Here is a 23,498-nt window from a genome sequence, read left to right as displayed (position 1 = left end):
TCTCTAGTTTTTAAAATAACCATAAATAAAGTGTGATGGCAGCATCTCCTACAGTAACAGGCTGCCGTGTTCTAAGATAATGTTGTTACTTCCTATTCCATAAACTGATTATCTGTCTCAGTTGTTTCATGATAATAATTCTTTATTAAAAGATTTGTTTCCAAATTACACTTTTGAGAGCCTTATACTGCTGACAATGCCGAAATGGAATTTCAAGGCTGGCATAGGATTTATGAGAGTGTGACATGGTAAAGGTAAAGTGGATGCTCTTTTTGTTACAAATGCAGCTCCAGAACCAACTTAGGCTACAGGTATTAACATACAGCTCGTGTGCCAGATCTCACCCCTAGGAGAGCGTTAATCCAATCTGCCAACTGCTGCTGCAATCTAATGCAGCTCTGCCCTGCCAAGCAATTACAAAGACCTCCTTTTGCTCCCAAGCCACCTGTCCCTCACAGTGCTTCGCTGGCACCAGCAGTACCAGCAAGCACTTGTAGTCACTGGCTTAAAGGACGACTGTTCTATTTTAAACTGATAAATAAAATGGCATCTTCAAAGGATTTTTGCACTAGCCGTTGTGCCCTTGTGTTGCTCAGGTTATTGGGAAGCATCTGCAGTCTATTTATTAAGAGTTACAAGAGTTATGAATAATGAGCTTGTTTTGTGATTGATTTTGTTTTTAAACTTTTATCAGTATTCACATTACACAGTATAAACTCCCAGGCTCCCCTCCCACTCTGCAGCAGGCATAGTGTAACACTGAGTGGAAATTCTCCAAGCATTGGACTTGACTGTTTTATAGTCCTGTTCAGAAACGTGGAAATGAGAATTAAATTTTCTAGTGCCAAGTTAATGTTGCGATTCTAACATGCCATAAAATATGTCTAAGCAAAAGAAGTAAAAAAAACCCAAAAACTTTACATTATTTTGCAATAAGGATAAGGGTACAAAAATAGCTGTAGGCCAAATACAAATTTTAGCAGGAGATACCAATTATCCCAAATCCATGAAACAGAGAAGAACGTCATATCCATAGAAACACACACAAAACATACAACCACAATTCTCTTGCAACATCTGTATTGGACCAGTCCCAAGTCCCTACAGTTCACTGTCCTAGCTTGGACAGAAGCCCAAAACTGATTCAAGAAAGAAAACTGGAATTAGCTTATCTATAGTTATCCTTTCCCAAAAGACTTTCTCAGGCTTTCATAGTATCTAGCTTAGAGCCATTCTCTTTGCAGCCGTCTACCTTGAGGGATATTCCTGTCATTGACCCCTCCAGTCATTCTTTACAAGCACCTACCCTTTTTGCATCTACAATCTCACATAGCAACACCTCTTCAGACAACGGTGCTACAAGTCTGCTTGGGGTAGAATTCTTCTAACTAGTTTTTTGTGTCTATTTTAGCCATAGGTTTACACTCTGGAGTACACTTATTATAAAGGTAACCCAGAGTATCTGACCCAGATGGGGATTTTATGGTGTTCACATCTACAATTCATTTGACTGATGCTCACCTTCATTGACTGAGGGATGAAGGGCATCATGAGAAATCAGTGCTTAATAATCAATACTTTTAATGAAACATTAGATAATGCCTTCTTAAATGAATCATTTCTCGAGCTGGGCAGACTGGATGTACAAAGATTCTAAAACCCTCTTTTATGTAAAGTTTACAATCCAAAAGGTGCAGCTTTGTAGCAATTAAGTGAGAACCAAACCATGAAAATGGGCTGAATGCTTAGTATATCTAATTAATTTATTTACTTCTAAATAATTTACTTTAGCAGCAGAAATTAGCAACTGCAGAACCACAGCATATGTTCTTTCTATTAAAATTTACACTTAGCATATCAAAATTGCTTTTTCTACTATAGCAACTGAGCCAGTAAATTATACAAAGAAGTCGGCACTGTCATCAAGATCTTTTAAAATGATCATAGGCTCAGGGCACACTTAGAAGACACAAAGAAAGGAATCCAGTACAAGAAAGATGAGACTTTAAAAAAAGCATTAGAGAACAAAAGTTTGAGAGCACGAATGTGGATGTGAAAGGAGAATGAAAGTATTCAGATATATGCCATGCCCTCTCTGTGCAGTGAAAGATTCATTTTCCAGTTCCATATGAAATCAGAAGGCTCTGAGTGGTATCTCATGTATAGACCTAATTCACTGAAGGCAACATTTCTCTTTTCTGACATAAGGAAAAATAAACTGAAATCACAGAGACAGCAGGACATTTTGTATCATAATTGTGATGTTGTGGACATATTCCAGGGGGTAAATGGACTGTGGTGATGATGAACATCTCTTCAGAAAGTGAAGGAAGAGCAAATAGGACAGGGAGAAGCACAGAGCATCCCCTGTTCCTTGCCTGCTGCACAACCCCTCACAGCATCATCATCAACAGCATTGTTGTACGAGTCTTGTGGCACACCAAAGGCTGAAGGACTCAATGCTTTTAAAGACCTAAATAAAGCCTTATGATTCATTTTCCTTTTCATAAAAGCATCTTTTTTTTTCGAGTAGAGAATAGAAGAAAAGAAAAAAAGAAGTTCCTATTTTCACATGTGGGTCATTAGTTGCCCAAGGAGGAACGCTAATTATTGGTTTTAACATATTCCTGATAAAACCAGAGTTCTGCAGGCAGTTAAAGAGATAAAAGACAATTGTTCATGGTAAACATGGAACCAAACACTACTTGAATTTAGGCATGTAAGTCAGCTAAAGAGGAGAACATTTGCATCAGAAGATTTGCATTTCTGAATATAGGAATTTCATTGGAGTGCTCAGTGTGTGTGTATATATATATATATCTATATCTATCTGTTTTTCCAGAAGAGGGCACTAAATATATTTTTTTTCCTATTTCAGTGACTAAAAATAAATAAATAAAAGAGACTGGAAATTAAAAGAATTAGATTATAAAGTCCTGCAGTAGGGGACTGCTTCCTACGTTTCTGCATAGACACCAAAATTAAATTTTTTCTGATTTTGTTTTTTAATGCCTTAAAAATAACTGCTGTTTTCCCATTTTGCATCCTATTCTTAATGTATTTCTTTCTTTAACATTTTAAAATAATTATCTATACTTATCATGATCAAGCCCTAATTAGGATTTTTATTGTTCCAGGAACTCACCTCTAATGGAATTCTGAAGCCTCTGTATGTTGCAAGGAATCTAGTTCTTTATTAAGTTCTATTATTTTTTAATGATTTTTATAAAGCTACTTTTATTTCATTCCTATTAAAACATGGAAAGTTCCCCTGCACTTCACTAAGATGGATTCCCATAGGAGACCAAGAAAAAAAGAAAACTGCAATAATTTTGCTGCTGACTCTCCATCTGATTTTGACTATCTAAGAGACCTTGTACAATTATCTTACTTATGTTTTATTCAAAACAAATTGTAGATTATTTTTACCATATTTTGTGAATTTTGTTAGGACATTAATCTCTGCCAGTCTGTCTGTTAGATCATATATGCATTCAGAAAAGGAAGCAGAATGAAAAATCTAATCTCATCCAAGTGAAGAAAAAAATGGTTATTTTTGTATCATAGTGTTTTGCCTTGAGTGTTTTTATTTTCTCTTCTCTGTTTGATGAAAATCTTATTCGCTAAAGAAAATATTTACAGAGGAAGACTGCAGATAGCTGATACTGATACATAATATACCTATGTAGTCTTGCATGACAGGCTAATTATTTCTGACTTGATATTACTCTATTCTTCCTGGAACTGTGGATTTGCTTCTCAGTTTACTGATGTATATTTGTATCTGCAAATAAATGTAGGATTCAGTTTGTTGGCCTCTGCTACATGAGGGAAGGCTGTCCAACTTAGTCTAAAATATTATTTTGTACTCAGTCATGTCTATTCGATTTGTGTTGAAGTCTCAAAGCTCAAATGAGGATGCTTAAAGTTTAGTCCTAACTCCATTCATCTACATTATTAAAAGAACAGCAAGAGTTTAAACCTTTGTTTTCAACAGAAAATAGTTAAATCTCAGAGGTGGCACAGCAGCTGAAGTCAGCATACTCGGTTTTTAATGCTCTCCATTTCATGCAGTTAGAATTTTATTGCAACAATCACACAGAACAACATTCCCTGGAATGGAGACTCAGTAAGAAATTGAGATTTGCTGCAGTTTTACTGAAACTGTTGCTATAGAGGGAACATGCACTGGCAAAAACTGGAATGTGGGGACTGAGGACTGCGGGAAGACCAGCTGAGCAGAGCTTTACCTCTCAGCTCAGGCAAACACATTGTATCATGTTTTATAAATGCATGTAGGCCATCATTTCACAAGCATCAACATCCCCCAATAATGGGGAACAACAGAGCTAAAAGCTGGGACTCCAATGTGATTTTACCATTTGCCCCAGGAAAGAGGTACAGGCCACAAGTAACCATAGTGGCTACCCATGATAAATGCAGAGTCCCCACCACTTCCTTCAATGGTGAGATGATCCCACTCCTAGAGTACCTGGGGAGGACGTGATGCTGGGGTGAGCACCTACTCCTTGCATTTAAGGTGGAAAAACATCTTTTCCCATGGACATGGGAAGACTCCACCCACCCATCCCTCTTTGCTGAAATTCAGTACCTATAATTTCTGATTTACTCTGCAGAAAATAAAGAAAAAGTATGTAGATTTGGGATGTGTCATTTCACTCCACATTTTTTGTTGCTGCTTCTACCCAGAGGTATAATGGCAAACTCTTAATTTTAACTAGGACCCCCTTGCTCCATAGTCCAAAGAATTTAGCTATCAAAATGTCCCCGCATTTCGTGTATTTGAGTGCTTAACCCAACTCTATCTCCTCGTTTAAGCTGAATTTTTTTTTAAGCTGGAAACAGAGCTTTGCCAAAGGAGAAGAATTGCTTCTAAGAGCAAAGAACCATTCAGGCTACATAAAGGAACACATTTTCTACTAGAGTTTTGTAGGGATTTGAAATGAACCATGAGGCTCCTCCAAAACAAATAAAATAAGGAACAGGTTTGAACTCTTTTCTTCTCCTGTGTTAGTCCAAAATTGGTCCTGGAAGTTACCAACATGAAATTAGTTTCTATAGTTTCCTTTCAAAAGAGAGCTCTAGGATTCAACTTGTCACCAATTATTGATCCGCCATCCTGTGCTGCATCCAGAAATCTTTATTCTAAATACACAACATGACAAAAATTGGACAGAACGATGACGGTTGAGCATCAAGAACAAATATTCCCACCACCTGATAACATGTTTACTCAATTAAAATGGGTATCCACCCTCCTATAGCAAGGATTTTTAACTTTGTAAGCATATGCAGTAGAAAAGATACTGTAATCAAAAGGGCTCTGCTGTGAAAGACACAACTGAGAACACCTGAGAAGACAGTGTTTGCACAATACTGTAAGAGAGGTTTGAAAACCCATAAATCCCTGTAGAATTGTGTGTCAAACTTCCCTCTCTCTGTGTGCCCCTGCAGATTTCAAATATTAATTAGGCAAAAGCAATTACTGACATCAACACGTAACAGAAAAACTCAGTACATCAGTATGTCTGATAGAGATATTTCTATTTCCACCTGAACTAATATTCATTGGTAGAAAAGTCTTCCAGGTGCACAGACTTTCTTTATTAGGATCTTTGGTTTATTTAATGTGAGGTGACCACCAAGTGTGGGTATCCTGCATGAGATGGACACCTCAAGTTTGATGGAAAAGCAAATGGAAGTGCAGAAATGTTTTTCAATCAACATTCTCTGATGCTTTTGAAAATCATCTTTTGCCTGTCATGTTGCCTGTACTGAAAGCAGAAGATTAGGGCATTTATTCATGGTGGGTTTGAGATTAGAAAAGGTAGTCAGTCTTTCACAAAGGGGATTTAAGCAGACCAGGTCCATAATTTAAAAAAAAAAACAAAACAAACCTTTTGAAGCAAATTATCGCCTCTAAATTTTGTCAAATAATAGCTGCTGCTTCATCTTCAAAACCGAAGTAAACTATCACCCAGAAAATTAACCTCCCCTAAGTTCTCAGTAGTTTCTTGCTTGTACAATACTTCTGGACACAGAAGCATTAGCTTTTGTTATGTAAACGTAGGTGGAGCATTTCTGTTCTCCTTATATATACAAATACGGTAAAAAATCACATTGTTAAAGAAGAATAGTAACATTTCTTCTGTGAGAAGCAACAGAAGATGTTTTCATGATAAAACCCAAGATTTAGCAAATCATCTGATCTGATGAGTGGCAGGTCTATATGGTTCCACTAATTCATTACTAAATTAACTTCTGCTCATTACAGAAGCACTTAATCACCACAGTTCTCCAGTGAACCAAGAAAAGAGAAGATATTTTCCTCCAAGATACACACACAGAGAGATGTAAAACAGAAAAGCATTTTAATTAATATAAGCTTTATGTTATTGGACTGGTTTTTTTTTTATTTTTCTGTAGGAAGTGAAAAATGCAGCTATGTATCCTAATAATGGGTAACTAATTCTCATAAGTACATAAAGTTACAGCGCTTTAGGTGTGAAAATGTGGGGAAATAGTTTTAGCCACTAACCTTTGATAAAAGTCAGCATTGCCCTTATAATGTGCAGCTTTACAGTAGAGATGAGTTTATGAGTTTATCAGCAGCAAAGTTTCAAAACTACATCCATATTAAAAAAAAAAGCTATGAAAACTGTAAGCTTTTCACATAAATAAACATATGCTCTTCACCTCAAAATGGTCCACTCAAAAATTCTACTGGTTTACAATGAACACCAAAAATCAAACAAATCACTAAACCAGGTAGCTTTATCTTAAGGTACAAATGTTGTAATGGTTCTCACTTTAAATAGTGCAAATTCTACACATTTTCATTGTTTCTGGAAACAACATTGAGTAGGGATGAGTAAAGTAAATTTGGAATATATTTATTGCCACAGAAAGGAAACAGGTTTATGCAAACCTATTTCAAGCACTGGTAAATCCATTTCAATTAAGTAATAAATATCATAGCTACAATATTAGCAGTATTACTGATGATAGTTATGACAGTGTCTAATTTTCAAAGGCATATTTATCATAATAATAGTGCTCACCTAACTCAAAAGGATGTAGTGAGGATTCATTAATATTTATACCCATTAGTGTTTTGGAAATAACAAGCTTTATATTATTTTAGTTTTTACATGAGTAGTTATAGCAGTATGAGGTTGAGCCATAAGCTCGAAACCTGTTCATTCTACATAACAATCAGGCTTCAACAAATGGTAAAAAATAGTAACAACAACAATACTAACACACTGCATTCTAGAAATAATGATTTTTCACTTCATTTATGCTCCAAATACAAAATCCAGTTTTCAGACAGCATCTTTCTTAGCTTTCTTTGCTCCCACCAGTCTTGTGAGATCTATGGCAACAAGCAAGGTGAAAAGAAATACTACACTCAGCACATAAACTACCCTTTAAGAAAACAGTTGGGCCTGCTCTAATTGCAACAATGATTAATTCTTTGCAGCTTTCAGCATTATAAAAATGCATTCCTTTAACTGCAAAATAGGTAATAGCGTCTGTTCTATCAGCTATAGAAGTCTCTAAGCCCTAATTGTTGTTCAGAAGACTTAGCAGTTTGGTCCATATTAATCAGCCAGGATTTCCTGTGTGTAATTGCTCTTGACTAGCTCAAACATAGTAATGGACTGGCAAATTGGAAATGAAGATCAAATAGCTTTAAGAAGAATCTCAGCCACTTAATTTCTTCTTTTGCATTATGACAGCTATTCATAATAAAGGCAATTAAATATTCCCTATTTAATGTCTCATCATGTCACTCAAGAAAATCACATTTCTTCTCATTTACTACCCTCTGTTTCTTTTATCATCATTACACAAACTCCACTGGTTAGCTCTGACTAACACAGAAATCTACATAAGCCCATGGGATCTGGTTACCTGTCACTATTCTTACCCCATCAATCTCCCAGTTGCAGAAATGCTACTGAGTTTAAGAGGTGGTTTGTCACTTGATCATTTTGGAAAACCCTTTTGGAGACCACAGACATCCACAAATGTGATTCCAGCCCAAACATCAGAGGCCTCCATGTCTCCCTGGGGTGTGTGCAGGGAGCATGGAGCCTGCCCAGTGGTGCTGATGGAGCCACGTTCTGGGCAAGAACGTCTTTGACCTGACACCACCAGAGACAGCCTTGACCTTCCACACCCTTCCTACTGAGATGCTGTGGCCTAACTCCCATTTGCCAATGTGTTTGGGGATTATGGAACTCTACACCCAGAGCTCCACACACCTGCTTTGTGGAAGGATGATTTGAAATCAAGGTTTCTCTATGGGTGTATTTATTCCCCAATGCTTTCCCCAAACTTCACCCTGTGCTTTCAGCCTCAGTTTGAACCTTGCTCTAAAGAAACAAAAAACTAAAGAACAGAAAAATTGCAAGAGTATTTTAAAGACAAAGAAACCTGGTGCCTTTTCTATGACCTTTCCAGAAAAAGAACAAATCTTCTGTGCTCAAGGTTAGAAAAGCTCCCTATTAGCACAAGGCTTACCCAGAATATTGCTGTCTGAAAGATTAAACTTCTGTAAATATAAGCACTGCAAAAAAAGCATTTAGAATGAAACCTGGCAGCCCGACTAGGCACAATGTACCCACGCCAATCTCACAACGGCCTGCCAAGCCTCCTGGGAGAAATATATTTTAAGGAACATACTTTAATTCATTACCCTCTTAGATGATGAAGTGATACAACAGGAAAACATACATTAGTTGCCTCAATATCTTTGCAAAATAGTTGTCTACCAGTTCAGGGCTGTGTTATTACAATGCAGGTGTCAGTGCCATTACCCAACACTGAGTAGAGATGCTTCTGTGCAAATAAATAGAAAAACCTTAGAAGGAAGCTATTACTGGCTGAAAATGTCTTTGCAGCATTTTTCTTAAAAATATTTCACTTCACTGGAGCGAAGCACTTTGCTTTTCTATTTTGATTTTTATTCCTAGCCAGTGTTATAAATGAGGCTGAATCCATTCATATTAGAATTCAGATAAATGATTAATCCATATGATGTATATTAAGATACTATACACATATATATGCAGAACACCTCTATCGTTTAAAAAAAATGATGGAAATACCTATACACACAAATAATTAAAGGGCAGTGTGCCCCACTCAAATGGCGAAAAATAAAGCAACACTTTCTAACGCCTATACAATAAGTACATAACAGTTTCAAAAGTTTCTTTTTTGAAACTATTTGTAGAATTAAGCTTCAAATTAATGTCCTTTGCCAATACAGTTCCTGAAATTTCCTTTTGACTTTGCAACAAGAACAACTGCCCAAGGCTTTGCTAATCAATTTCTTGTCCTGCAGAAAACAGTGTAATTTGAATTTTAGCCAAGAATACAGTTTGAAATGCAGAAAAATGTAAAAAGCTAACTAATGTGCAATTATTTGTAGCCACAGTCTGCATACCAAATCAGAAGAAAGCTGAATAAGTAATTTAACAGTTATTGCAACTTTAATAAACAAAGAGCCATCCATCATGGCTTAAGGATGCAATATGCAAGAGAAAATCTTATTATTGCTTTATCAGTATTCTGCTTCTTAAAAAAATCATGTATCCATCATAATCATGGATCTTAACAAAAAAAAAAGGAGGGTGTTTACTTCTGTTTTATTTCAGATAACTATTTCAGGAACTCTTGCTATCATAATGTCATATAAGAATACTTGAACAATTTGCAGTGCTCTCTTACGCTGAACACAAATCTAGTCACATCCTGAAATTTTTGCTTTCTGGAAGAGGATGTGATGTGAGGAAGGGAGCACCTGGCTGTGCGCTGCTCTCTTTTCTCCAGACAGACATCTTAAATATGACAAACTCAGTGTTTTGCCTGTAACTCAAAACCACAGCTCTGCAAGCACTGAAATGCAGAGAGCAGGATGCAGAGGAAATACATCCAGCCCACCCCTTTCTATCTCCATCCTCCCCCTCCTCCAATTGCCTACATCAAACATTCCTCTGCAGGCTGAACACAAAGTCTAGTCTGCAAAAGACCCCATAAATTTGCTTCTGGCAGATCTTCCGAGTGTGCGGTCCTTTCAGTGGATAAAGGTTGAGGATAAAAAGTGAAATTCTTAATACTTCTTTTTTAGGAATGACATTTTTTTCTCTCATTATAATTTTTGTTATTATAGACATTTTTCTCTTGTCTCAGAGGAACTGAAGAAGCCCTCTCTCCTCAGGGCTCTCCAGCTTGCACAATGCATCTTAACAGTTTCAGCACAAGGCTTCCACAGCCAAAGGCCAATCTCCACTAAAAGAACTGAATTTTATAAAGCACCTCTGGCATACAAGGCAGGGGGGCTTTTAGGCAAAGGCTTTGCTTGCTCAGTGGCCATTAACTTAACGCTTCCACATCTATCTCTGAATAGAACTCTGCTAAGCTTTGGGTAAGTGAACTCGCAGCAGCAACGATTTACCAGGAAAAAGTCATTATGAATTATCCCTAAAGTTTCTGATACAGTTCTATTTGAACTTTTTCTAACACTCGGCATGGTTCTTCTGACTTTTATAGCACTGGGAGTCAGGAATAACTCCAAAGATGTCAGCAGACAAATCAGATGAGCAACAGAGCCACATAACCTCTAATACCTAAAGGACCAACAAATTTCCTTTGGTTAACAGCTGAAACGTGATTTATTTCGTGGAAGAAGAATTACAGTTGCTAGTGAATGAATTATTTTCATTTTGAGGAAATGGTGCAATTCTAGATTATGAAAACAAAATGTACAAGGCTTATAATTTATCCGAGCAGTAGAGCATATCCATTGTTCAAACATTTCAAGTTTTATACAAGCAGAATTTAAAAAGAAAATAAATACTATTCATGCACAAGAAGTCTTTCCCATGTGCCTGATTCATTTGTGGTCATTTAAAATGACTCACTACACTTTTCTCTTTTGATGTTTAGTAGAAAATTCACCCTAATCTAAAACTTAGTAGTAACACAATGGTGATTTCTTATGAATGATTTATACCTAACCCTCTGAAGAAAAGGATTTATAATGAAAGTGATAGCTCAACCCTAACTGCAGCACTGGGAACAGTGACACCATAATTAATGTATTATTTCAGTTGTGGGAGACACTGACAGTTGCTTTTTGTTCTTGGGAAGAAATTTATAGTGTGACTGAAAAAGTCACGACAGAAAAAAAATCACACGGAAGAAGAATAGAAAATCTTGTAGCAAAAACATGTCCTTGCAATCCTCCTCCAAAAGACCACAAAATCCTGGCAATGACAGTGTTTCCTCTACAGTGTAATTTATACTTTTCTCCTCTACTAGGTGGCAGTATGACATGCTCCCAGAATATCTAAGTGAGGAGTTTTCTTTCTTTGTTTCATAGGAAGCAATTAATTTAAAATACCACCTTACTGACACAGAATTGAAGAAAAAAAACCACAAAAAACAAACAGCCACTGGCTGCGTATTTTGAATTACTTACTGGTTCAACATCAAAAGCAAAAAGTGCATATTCCCGATCAGGTGACACTTCATATCGAATAGCTTTTAAGGAGACCTGAAAAATAAATCAGACATTGAAATAAATATTTTACAGTTTTCAAGTCAATAATATCTAGAACTAATTGTGACCATCTTTCTATCTATGAAGAATAGTGCCAGGCTAAATGTCTTGAAAAATAACACATCTCTTTTTAAAACCCAGAAATGTTTTGTGGGCACTTATGTGCTTCCATAAGAGAAAGCACAACTACATGGTGGCTCAGAGCGAGCACTTATCTCAAAAATTCAGAATTTTCCTTACAAACCTACTGCAGAGTGGCTGGTGGGGCACCTGTGGGCAGCAGGTAGTAGAAAACACCAATACTTGACAGTCTATTAATTCCCTCTTATTCCTTGCATTCACTAGCCAAAGTGCTGGAGATAACAAAGAGTAAATATCTGTTGGAGCAAATTATCATAAAGAGACACCACTACTTGTCCCAATTAAGAGAATACTGAGGTATCCTATTTCATTTTCCCCAGTCAAGGAAGTGTTTGGGATGTTGTGGTGGTAGAGCTTTTCAGGTGCACCCTGAGCTGGGTTCTGCAAAAAGCTGCACTGTAAGTCTGAATAACAAGAAGAGATGACAAAATTTCTCAGACTTGTCAGGAATTACCATTTCCTTGCTCCACCTATCATTGTTTTAGTGCAAACATTCCTTTTCTTTTCCACTGTGTTTCAATATAATACATTGCTGGCACATCAGGGTCAAAGACACACTGCTCATCCACTGCCTTTTTAACCTCATCCTCTCACCTAATAAATTAGATGCAAGTCCTTGAGAGATACTGGAAGGGGGAATTTGGTCTTTAGGGAAATGTACAACATTGCAGTGGGATAGTCTTCCCCAAGGTTAGCAAGGCTGGAGGTGGTGCGTGTGGAGCCCAGGGAACAGCCAAAGGCAGGGGGAACTGATCACAGGATCACCAGATGGCTTGGTTTGGCAGAGACCTTTAAAGGTAATATAGTCTAAGCCTCCTGCAATAAGCAGGGGCTCTTCAACACGATCAGGTTGCTCAGAGCCCCATCCAACCTGACCTTGAATGTTTCTAGGGATGGGACATCCCTCTTCGGGGAACCTAACGGGTTGATGGGTCAATGTGGATCAAGGTGAGGGGTACCGAGGGCTTGTGAAGGCCAGTGGTGTAAGCATGATAATGGATTTTCTTTACTTATATATTACTAACACAGAGAAAGGGAAACATGATAACACAGCAAAAGTTATTCTGACCCAGGGAGGGAAGAAAGAGGATAGGGCTACAAGGCCAGGCAAGGTGTAATGGTGGCTTTTGTATGAAGACTTTTTGGATTCATGCTCAAGTGGTGTTCTGCAGTTCTCTGTACTGAGAGGGCAGAGAAGCAAGGGTAGAACAGGCAGTAGAGAGGCCATGGCATGAAAAAGTAGTCTTAGTTTGTAGTACAGTGTTTTTCTTACAAATGGTAAAAATTAAAATCCAGGGAAATAAGCAGAGGTCACATGAAGCAGTCTGACTTCAACAGACCTTGACATTAAAAGAAGCTAGCCCATTCCATTACCATTAGTAGAATTGTAAAGAAAGGGGTTATGCTTGGTAAAAAGAGGATTGCTTACGTGAAGTAACAAAAGTTGAAGGTTAAATGGGAGCATGTGAAGTTTACGGCTGAGTCTTGCAGCACTAATTCAGAGATGAATTTTTTTTGGTCTCATTAAAAAAGAATTAATACTGTACTTGAGCTTTGTATAAGTTGTATACTCATACCGCAAAATAAAATCAACCTGGAATGTGGTTTTACAGATTTCCTGTAGATTTACTTTTAGCTTTTGAGTTCCTAAAGCTGTTTTATGCAGATATTAGGTCATTAAGATAAGTCTATGTTAGTCATACCCTGCTTTCTTAGTTTTGCAATAGTAAATACAACAGAAACACCTCAAGTTAAACAAAACCTTAAGCCGACACTACATTAGCAACAAATTCACCAGGACTACATGATTCATATATCATTGTTGGAGCAAACTTAAACACGTTTTACTTTGGAAGTTAACTTTTTACAGGGAATATTGAAAACACTGATACTTAATGTACTAAATTTTCACACGATGCTGGCTTCACCTACTACAAAAAAACAATGTCCTTTCATCTGTATCAGCTGTGAATTTATTTTATTTTCATTCATTTTAATAGCTACACATTAACTTCTTTTCCCAATCATTTCTTAGGGGTTCTTGTGTATGCAACTCCACTTTCATTCATCAGCATTATTCATTAAGAACACTGAAATTACATTTCAACTATTAGGCAAGAAAAATCAGGAAATCCACAAATTAAAAAATAAGTATTTGCATGGAGGAATGTGGAGAATGCTACCAGCAGACAGTAAATTGTATCAATTGTCTTTTCTATTAAGCATGCAAAGAGGAGAATTATGCACCTTTCAGTTATGCATGATACGCAAGACTAGCTTCAAATTTCTATATGATACTTCCCTGTAAAATGAAAGAAAGTGAGCTTTCAGAATAATAACAAAAGCAGGAGTTCAATTTCACATTATCAGTCATTGCGTAGCCCATAGTATTGCTGGTATATTGTTTCTCACTGACAGTACAAGAAGTTGAAATCCAAGTCATTTTCTGCTTTACTGATCCAACTGCAAGAGAAGTGTGAAATTCTGCTACTCGTTACGGAAAATACTTACAATCTTTTTGTTTTCTATTAATATTGTTGAATTGTTAGTTTCAACATTCCTCAGAATCACTGTGCCATTCCGATTTCTATAAATGAATTCCGTATCTGCAAGGAGGAAGAGAAAAGAACATTAAGGAAACCTGAAATTGTCTGGTTGTGTAGAACATAATTATGAGCTTGAACGAAAAGGATGGCCAGGAACTTTCCTCTAAAGAGCACAGGTTATTTTTGCTTTAACACAGTCATTGCTGGGATGTTGAAGTGGCTTCCAAAATAGCCATTAAACAACATGGTTAGTGTTTATCATGTGTTTATTCTGTCACACTTTTTAAGCTGAATGCAAGAGGGTGCCCTGTTTTGAACACACATACACAGCTTGTTGTGTTATTAAAATAGGAAAACACAAAATCAAACAATATTCCTTATGCTTAAAGGTTTCCAAGACCCTCAGTTGCTGTTGGAATTTAATAAGCCAGTTGTATAGAAAATATCTGCAAGTTAAAAGCAAATCACCCTCTAACTCAGTAGTTTCTGAAACTGAATATTATACAGATCTTCAGCTCCGCTATTTGTCCTGCAAACTAACATTAAAAAGAGAGGCACACAAAGAAATTGCCAAACCAGCTTGTTCTTATTGCACTTTGGGATTACTCCAGCACTCAGAATATCTGGACAAGAATTCCCCGTGGTAGCTGCCGTACAGATAGGAGATGGTGTCCAGCTCTCAAAGCTACTTGAGAGAAAGGCTGAGGTAGAGGTATTGAAGAAACTCCAAATAATGGTTGGGTGGCAGGTCAAAGGTTCAGTATGAAAAAACACTACAACAATGAAAGATTGTGATCTTGTCAGATGTCATAATCTGAAGTTCAAGTTTGATCAGTGCTTACATACACTGCTCCAAATATAAAACATAAAAAGTCAGCCCAAATCACACTGTCTTTAAAAGATTCAGCAGCATTCCTAGACACAGGAGTAGTTACCTTTAGTTTTTTTTTTTTCCTTCCAATCTGACTAAACTGTGATTGAAAATTAATGAATCCTACCAAACCTCTGACCCAGTTTCAGCTCAGGAAACAGTTCCTCATTGCCTACCCTCACTGTGGCTGCCAGAGGGTGGCTACCATGGTGCATCCCAAAAGTGTTAGAGACTCATGAGTAGTAAAATATTATCCATGGATTGTCCTGGGATTAGCCAAAGGTGAGTTTAAATCCTACAGGATTTGTACAAGCACAGATCCAACTCATTGTAAGTACAAACAGATGTGCACTGCCCAGCTAGGGGTAACCTGTTGAAGACAACCCTGAGTACAGAGTCTCAGTTCTTTCAAAATCTTGATGTGCAGACAGCATGCTTCTCCCTTACTCATGTTTCAGTCTTTTTTTTATTTCTAAACTGTCGCTGACAATCTTCATCACAGTTATTAGCCATCTTTATAAAATGCTATGAAATCGAAGACAAAAATCTTCTACACTCTACTTATAATTAATAAAAACAGTCATATCATAGTTTTACATGTAACCAAAGGAACAAAACTATTTTTTGAGATTGGGAAGTTTGAGGCCAAACTGCTGCTGTAATATGGACGATCCTCTCCAGACAAGATTTTACAAACTTAAGATGCTCTGTGTCCCAGTCACAGCAGGAGCCCTTTGGACTCCTAGGCAAAGATCACAAAATATCTCTTTCTTTTAATTATGGAATAAATCTTATCAATACTCAGTCCTGAATAAAAAGTGCAGGATCTGAATTAGATTAAGACTTGCCTTTGAAAACAGAATAGGAAAGAAAGTTTCCATTTGGATTTAACAGTATTAAATTTTGTCATTAGGTCTGGAGTGTTGTCCAAAGGCATGGAATTTTCATAAGCATGCCAGATTATATTCAGGACTTTACAATATTGCTTCACATCATTTCTGCCTGAACAAACTAGCATTCTTCAACCTGGAAAACAACTGTTTGAACAGAACTAGGACAGAATTCAAAAAGTCATAAGCAACATGGAGAAGATAAATAATGAATGCTCATTGCCTGTCTTTTCCAAAATAAATATTAGGAGGCATTAAATGACACCAGCCAGTGACAGGTTCAACACAAATAAAAGGGATTATTTCTTCACACAGAAGGTAAACAAGCTGCAGAAGTTACAGTCCCAGAATACAGCAGGTGCCAGGCTCCAAAGAAGTATTAGAAAAAGGAAGAAAAAGCCATCAAAGATTACGGATCTTGAGAGGAGATGCTTTTCAGAAAGCCCTTGAACCTGACATTGTGAGGAACTAGAAGCATATGTTGAATTAGCATCTTAAGAAATTTACCCACTTTTTAAAATCTTCCCTAAGCATTTGCTCTTCTTTCAGGTCAGATGCTAGAGGAGAATATCTCTGGGGTCTGACCCAACAGTGACTAATTTACAGCTTCAATTTTCTGCTTTTCTGTCCCGGTTCTGAAGAAATGCTTTTATGCCAAAAATAGGGAAAAACATACATTAAAAGGTGTTAATGCTCCCTACACACCTTGCCCATTTATATACTTAGGCCATTAAGGCTGAAGTATCATTTGTTATATGAGAAAAGTACACAGTCCAAATTCTTATTTTCAGGTATTCCAGAAATAACAGGAAGAATGAAGCTGAGAGACTAAATATTACCTAACTATCAGACATTTTGAAAAAGATTACTGCTTCAACAATCACCCTATGTCAGCAACATAGAATGTCTTCTAATTACACAGTAAGTTCTAGAAAAAAAGAAATGACATTTTAAATATGGTTGGCAAAGCATTTGGATAATTTGAAGCCTCTGAGGACATTTCCTAATTACATAAATATCTAGCAATGGAACTGAGCTCAAAGTTCAGTACACAGGTAAAGCAGCTTATTAATCTAATGAGTCTGTGGAGCTGTTAATATTTGGTAGCTGTTTCTTGAGCAATGCACAAACTGATGGAAGATACATTATTGCCCATAATTACATTGCTACTTTAACTTTAATTGCTCCCTATGTTCTAAAAAAGCTACAATGCTTTAATAAACCGTGAAACTTCAAGATGATTACATAAAAGTTTCTCCATAGTTGGAAGTAGAAGATGAATTTCCCATTATTTGCTAAAGTATAACAAGTTTAAAATCAGGTGCTAATCTGCTGCATTTACTTCTGGTAAGAATAGGGAAGAATAAATGAAGCAGCACTGATTTGTTAGGGTTGTAAATCTTGCTATTATATTCAAGCCATCAACACAGCATCTGAATTAATGAAGAGAAAATTGGTCTGCTTAAGAGAAGAACAAATTGATCTCCATTATATTCCAAGGAAAACACTGTGAGGTTTAGCTGGTCTGTAAGTTGTATTATCTTACTCCTTAAAAGAATCAATGAATAATATTCCTGGACTCCTGTTTTGAAATGTGTGATTAGTTCCAGTGCAAACGCTTTTATTTAAATCAGACGTACCTCAATCAAAGGCAAAAAGCAATGCAGCAACCTCTGTCTGTAATGAATTCTGTCCAGCGAGCTGATGAGAATTTGTAGCCTGATTTATAGCTGCCACCACAGCTGATAAAGGTCACCACTGCATCTCATTTTTTATACCTGCCTTTCTTTGGGGCTGGTGCTCAGAGTAAATTATGCTTAAAATTGTAACTTTCAAGCATGAAGCCATTTATTTCATTATATAATGGATTTCTTCAACAGCAGAGTTCACTTCGCCAACTCCTCCCCCTCTTTCAACTTCCAGGAAATTGTCTGTTTCATAAAATATATTATGTGTCTGAGTGCAGACACAGATATGTAGCCACACTTACAAAAGTGACTGATTACAAAAAGCAGTCATTACTAGAAATAATGGAGCAGCCTTGGTGCTGTACAGAGTCAGCACAGAGGAATGGGGGAGCCTTGGCAGAAATATTTAAAAACCTGCTAAGCAGAACGGGTGAAATCAGGCAATCCAAGACCAATGATATATTTGCAGTGTCAGAGTTTCCCAGCTTCTCTGTATACATCTTTCTTAAATTCAGCCAGGAAATATGCACACAGAGAAAACAGATCTGGCGACAGGGAGCTTGCATCTCTTACTGTCACTGAGCCCTCGCCAGGAACAGCACACGTGGGTTTGCTTAGCCTGGCAGCTGCTCGCTGGCCTCTTGTCTGGGATGAAACAAGACTTGAGATTTCTCTAAAGAGGATAATGCATTATGCACTATAGCCCCAATGCAGGTTTTACATTTTCAGGCGCGCTACCTGCCCAGCCCTTCCCAAGGTTTTACTATCAGAAAAGGCACAGGGTCTCTGGAAACTTGTCCACAGTAGCTGCCATGATGCTGAACCTGGAACTGGCAGTTGAAACTTAGGAAACAGATCCTGAGGGCATCACTGGTATCATTTGGGGACCTTGAATCATCAGCTCAACATGCAGAGGCAGCCTAAGCACCATCAAAGACAGCATTGATCATTTGCCGTGATATAAAAAAGGGGAGTAGAAAAAAAATACATAGACAACTGATAAACTGACAGATACTAAAGGAAATAGGTGGGATATACCATCTCTAATGCAGTGCTGCCTCATTATGGACCACTAAAAGGGGCCAGGCTTTAGGAACTGACAAATAAAACCCAGAAAAATACAGTTACAGAATTCACAGGCAGCAAGTGAGCAGAAACAGTTACTGGAACAAAGAAAGTAGTATCAGGTCTGTTAGGACACCTCCAGTCATTTAGAGCTATAGACTTAGAGGAAAAGGCAACTTCTGTATTTTCAGATCAACAGATGTGAAAGGTAATTGGATGAGTCTCAGTCTGATGAAAGTCAGCATCAGGGGAATTATCTTTCTCAATTCCTAAGATTAAAGGAGATTGGTAAATAAAGGAAATCTAAGTCCTAAAGTTGTTCTGAACCATTTCAGATAAATGAGCCTCCAGATACCAACATGACTGGCAAGACTGACAAACAAACTATGCTAAATTAGGAGAGAAGTAGGCAGTACATCCCATGAGAGTGAGCCCGCATTGCTCCTAGGGACCAAAGTCACATTGCATCAGAGAATGTGAACTGCTCGGATGGAGTTCTGCACTGGCACAGCAAATATCACAGGACCACCAGGAGAGGACTGGACACTCATCCCTGTGGCTGTAGGAAAGTCCTTGCCAGACCCGACCTCGGGCATGACCCATGGCAGGCAGTTTGCATCTGGTGGGCTTTACAGTGGGAGCAGAAACCCTCAAAGAGTCCTCTGAACTTTCCAACAACTGAAAACACAGCATCTCATTCAACCCCACAAGGCCAATTACTGCAGTCTGATGTTATCACTCTCTCTCTTCCAGAAAAGAAATGCTGTTGTGGGGGTTTTAATGACCCAAAGCAGTCAGGACTTCAGAATTTTATCTTACATCTGAAGGATGAGCCTTCCTCCAGCCCTGCCTGCCTCAGTTCAAGGCATCACTCAGCCAGGCTGAGATGCCCTTTGCTGTTGCAACGGCAGAGCCTTAACAAGCTGAGGGTTTCTTGGAGTCCTCCCAGGCAGATATTGATCAGACACAACTGGTTAGCACTTACCATCTAACAAGGTAAAGGCAGTAAGGTTGCAACAGCAGGACAGACGTATTTTCAGACACAGGTCGTATTTTCAGACTGGCAATGGCATGTAGTACAGTCAAAGTCATTTGGAAAAATGCATGAGGATGAGGCAGTTGAATTAATTTAAAAAAAAAATTAAAATCTTCTTCTTGTGTAGCATATCAACAAGATTTTTGAAGGGCCAGGTGAGCCCTAGTACAGTGGATGGAGACCAGAGGTGGGGAAAGGAGTGGGTGCACCCCTTGGACGGGCTTGGGCATCTCACACCCCTCACCCCCAGCACACATGCACTGGGGCCAAAGAGAAGAATATGGGTAGAGAAAGCAAACTTGGATTATCCACAACAGTCCTGCAGCACACAGGAGAAAACATACTGGATTGTAGTGATTACCCAGGTTTGCAGGGTTGGAAGAGGCTGCCAGTTTACACTGAAATACAGTATATCTCTGTGGGAACAGAGTGACAGCCAAATTGGGCACCCATACAGGCAGTGGGCTTGGCAGCAGGGAGTTTTCTCCACTGTGACTATCAGCATTCCCATCCATAAGCTAGCCCACGTGCAGCAGAACCCCAAGGGAGAGAGCAGCCCATCAGAGCCAGGAAAGGCACCAGGCATATACGTTAAGTGCAGTCATTCATATAGCTCACATGAACATCTTGCATGGAAAGTAAACTGTAGGTGACTCAGGATATCCTGTAAATAAGTGCTCTCTGAGTGACACAGAGGAGGGAATAGGACATGCTGAGGTTAACAGGCTGCTGTGTGTGGGACTAAGACCTTACAAAACCCCTTAATCCTGCCAGATGAAGCACAAGTACAGACCTTCCCTCTTCAGACTAGTTTTGAGAGAGAGAAACTGAGGTTTGGGGAAACAATGGAAGCAGTAAGGAAAAAGAACAGGGTAAATTCACAGAGGAAATAAAAAATGTTGAAAAAACCAGCATACATCAAGAAGCACCAAAGAAGAGGCAAAAGTATGAGCATGATATACAGGGAAAAGGATGAGCACAGGCAGGCTTAGAGAAATACTTTGCTTTCATGAAAGAGGAAATTGTATCTTATTTAGTAGGCCTGCAGGATGACTGACCCACTTAAAACATTATCTGCATTACTGGAGTTACAATACCTTTGCATGACAAGGAGAGTGATCCCCCTAGGACCTGCACATCCTGGGCAGGTATGGTTTATTCCTTCAAAAAGCACAGGGAATAGATATTCAGCAAACGGTAGGACCATGCAAGCTCCCTAACTTCTGTAAAACTTAACCATATAATAATAATGTAAAATAAAAGCACAATCAGACCCTGATGAAAACCTAGTCTGCTGTCCAGACAGATGCAATCCCAAATTCAAGAGGAAAAGAAGATCATTGAAATGATGCATTTGATACTATGATCTGTTGTTCTTTCAAGACATGCTCCAGTGCATCTATTTGATATTTATAGCATATACCTATAAACAACTTGGCAGAAGCCAAGACTGTTTTGATGCCAAGCTGGTTCCCAGAGAGAAATAGCTTCCCATCCCCTGTCCCTTGGGGCTGCAGTAAGCTGGCTCTGGGAAGAAGAAGGAGTGGTGAACGACAATGAAAATCCATTTCTGTATCCACAGCTTTATCACACCCTCAATGAGAGCTGGTCCTTAGGGTTGGTCCCTACAGAACTTGGCACTTGTAACTCATCACTGCCCCCTGCTTTTTGTATTCAATCTACCTGTCTTCCACCCGCAAGTGCTTTTTCTTCAGTCTTGCTACTCTGCAGTGCAGAAATAAGAATCTGTTATACTTTGTGGTGCTGATGCAGGGGAGCAACAGGGGATGGAGAACAGCTTGCCTTTAACAACATCGCTACAGCCTTTAATTCCAGCAGACAACTGAGATTCCATTTTTATCTTTGTGGCATTATGTGTTATTATCCTTTTACTGTTTCCAGCATTTTTTTTCACATGAAAGGCTGAAAGGAAAACTTCTTTAAATAGGTGATTTACTGTAATTTAGCTAAATGCTGTATAACTCATTGCGTTGGTACATTGAGTAAGTACAACACGTTAGAATGTGCTTTATTGTGCAAGAAGTGGTTTTAATCGCTAATCACCTCAATGCAGTCGCACTTGGTGCACCAATATAGCGCTTTTCACAGTAGTACGAGTAAAATAAACCACAATTATAGCGTAGAAAAATTCCCATATCAACATGCATCTCTAGTAGGCTTGTAAATTAACTTGTCAAGAGCTTGAAGAAGGCTGAGTCTTCTGAAAACTTAAAATGATAAAAATCAGTAATGCCAGTCTGTTTCTCTTTTTTTTTGTCAAATCCCAACCCTTTAAAGATTCAAACTCAAAAAAAAGCTTCATTAATCTCATTGAGAGAAGACCTCTGCACCATGCCTGAAATCCAGGCAGAGCACACCTTTGAAATTTCAGTCCCAAATTTGAAACCGGGTACAATTCTGCTGCTGCCTCTCATTTCTGAGACTGAACTCTGCTTCAAAGAGCCCCAATCTGGGAACTCTGTAGGCTCAGATCATGGCTTAGTGGCATAGGCATGAAAAGCTGAAGTCCGTGTGAGAAACAGAGAACTCGTTTCAACTTCAAATAACTCCTCTCCTCTGCTTCCACCTTCTTTTATAATATACAGAGGAAAGAAAAAAAAAAAAAGAAAAAAAAGAAAAAAGATAGTCTACAATTAGGAAAAAAATGAATGAGAAATCTTCTGGAGTAATCCGTTCTGACATCCGGGGCAAACCATCTTTTTTACAAAACTGCTGCAAAATCCTAACAACAACAGCAAAATTGTACATTTTGTTACTTGCTGCCCTCTGCTTATCTCTCTGTAATGACTGACAGCATCATGGGGACTTCGGAGCACACTGAGCTGACTTTGGTGTATTCCACAGTTGAGAAATCTTCCTTAAAAATTACCTGCCATTTTCTTTGCTGGTTCAGTTGTGCTCATGCCACGTGCTTGTCAAACCCTACATGTTACAGGACCAAAAGTTAGGTTACCTGAGTCTGGACAGCTGGAGACACCAGATTACACTCATCCCTTTGATATCCTGCACAAACTTCCCACATTCAGCACAGGCCAAAAGCAATTTAAGCCCAAACAACTAATTTCCCAGGAAATGGTCTCCGATGCCTTTATCCCCACCATGTTCTCACCATGTGTCTGAACATCAAAACATAGTCAGGCAACAACAGTATGTATCAGCCTATCCCAGCTCCTCAACGTGGCCAGCACGGGTGGTGTAGTCCCAAGCACACGAAGGCACGTTTATCTGAACTATAAAAGTTCTTGGGCTTTTGCCATAGTAGTTTTTACCTCATATAAGACCCCCAAACTACCATTTCACAGAATCATAAAGACCTATGAGATCACTGAGTCAAATCACACCTGTCCACTTGCTCCCACTTTGCCTGCTCTGTGCAGGTACATTTGCCTCAAGCACTCCCTGGCTGGTCCCCAGGCCACTGCAGCATCACTCAGCAACATCTCTCTTCTCTGCTAAACACACCGAGTCTTATCTGCCTCATTTAGTTGAACTTCATGCAGGGGAGTGCATAACCCAAAGTTTTAATACAAATGTAATAATACATTTGACATTGAGAAAAAAAAGGAATACATGAAATGTGACCACGTAGCTTGCTTTCTTAATTCCTCTCTGCATTTCTGTGCATCCTTGTCTTTGCCCCAACC

The 23,498-nt window shown here is 38.4% G+C and overlaps 1 protein-coding gene across 5 annotated transcripts in view; it reads right to left on the bottom strand.

Moving 5' to 3' along the window:
• The window catches only part of DPP6 (dipeptidyl peptidase like 6), a 568,651-nt gene that overhangs the window by 135,695 nt on the left and 409,458 nt on the right, over window positions 1-23,498 (bottom strand). For all 5 annotated transcript variants that reach the window (XM_069859300.1, XM_069859303.1, XM_069859299.1 and 2 more), the window contains exons 4-5: window positions 14,249-14,343; window positions 11,516-11,590 (exon numbers count right to left, since the gene is read on the bottom strand). In XM_069859300.1, coding sequence (XP_069715401.1) covers window positions 11,516-11,590; window positions 14,249-14,343 — 170 coding nt within the window. The remainder of the gene's footprint in view (window positions 1-11,515; window positions 11,591-14,248; window positions 14,344-23,498) is intronic.

Source organism: Phaenicophaeus curvirostris, chromosome 6 (assembly GCF_032191515.1).
Source record: "Phaenicophaeus curvirostris isolate KB17595 chromosome 6, BPBGC_Pcur_1.0, whole genome shotgun sequence".
Lineage (NCBI taxonomy): Eukaryota > Metazoa > Chordata > Aves > Cuculiformes > Cuculidae > Phaenicophaeus > Phaenicophaeus curvirostris.
Note: the sequence above shows the minus strand (reverse complement) of the source record. Positions and strands in the feature narration are given on the sequence as shown.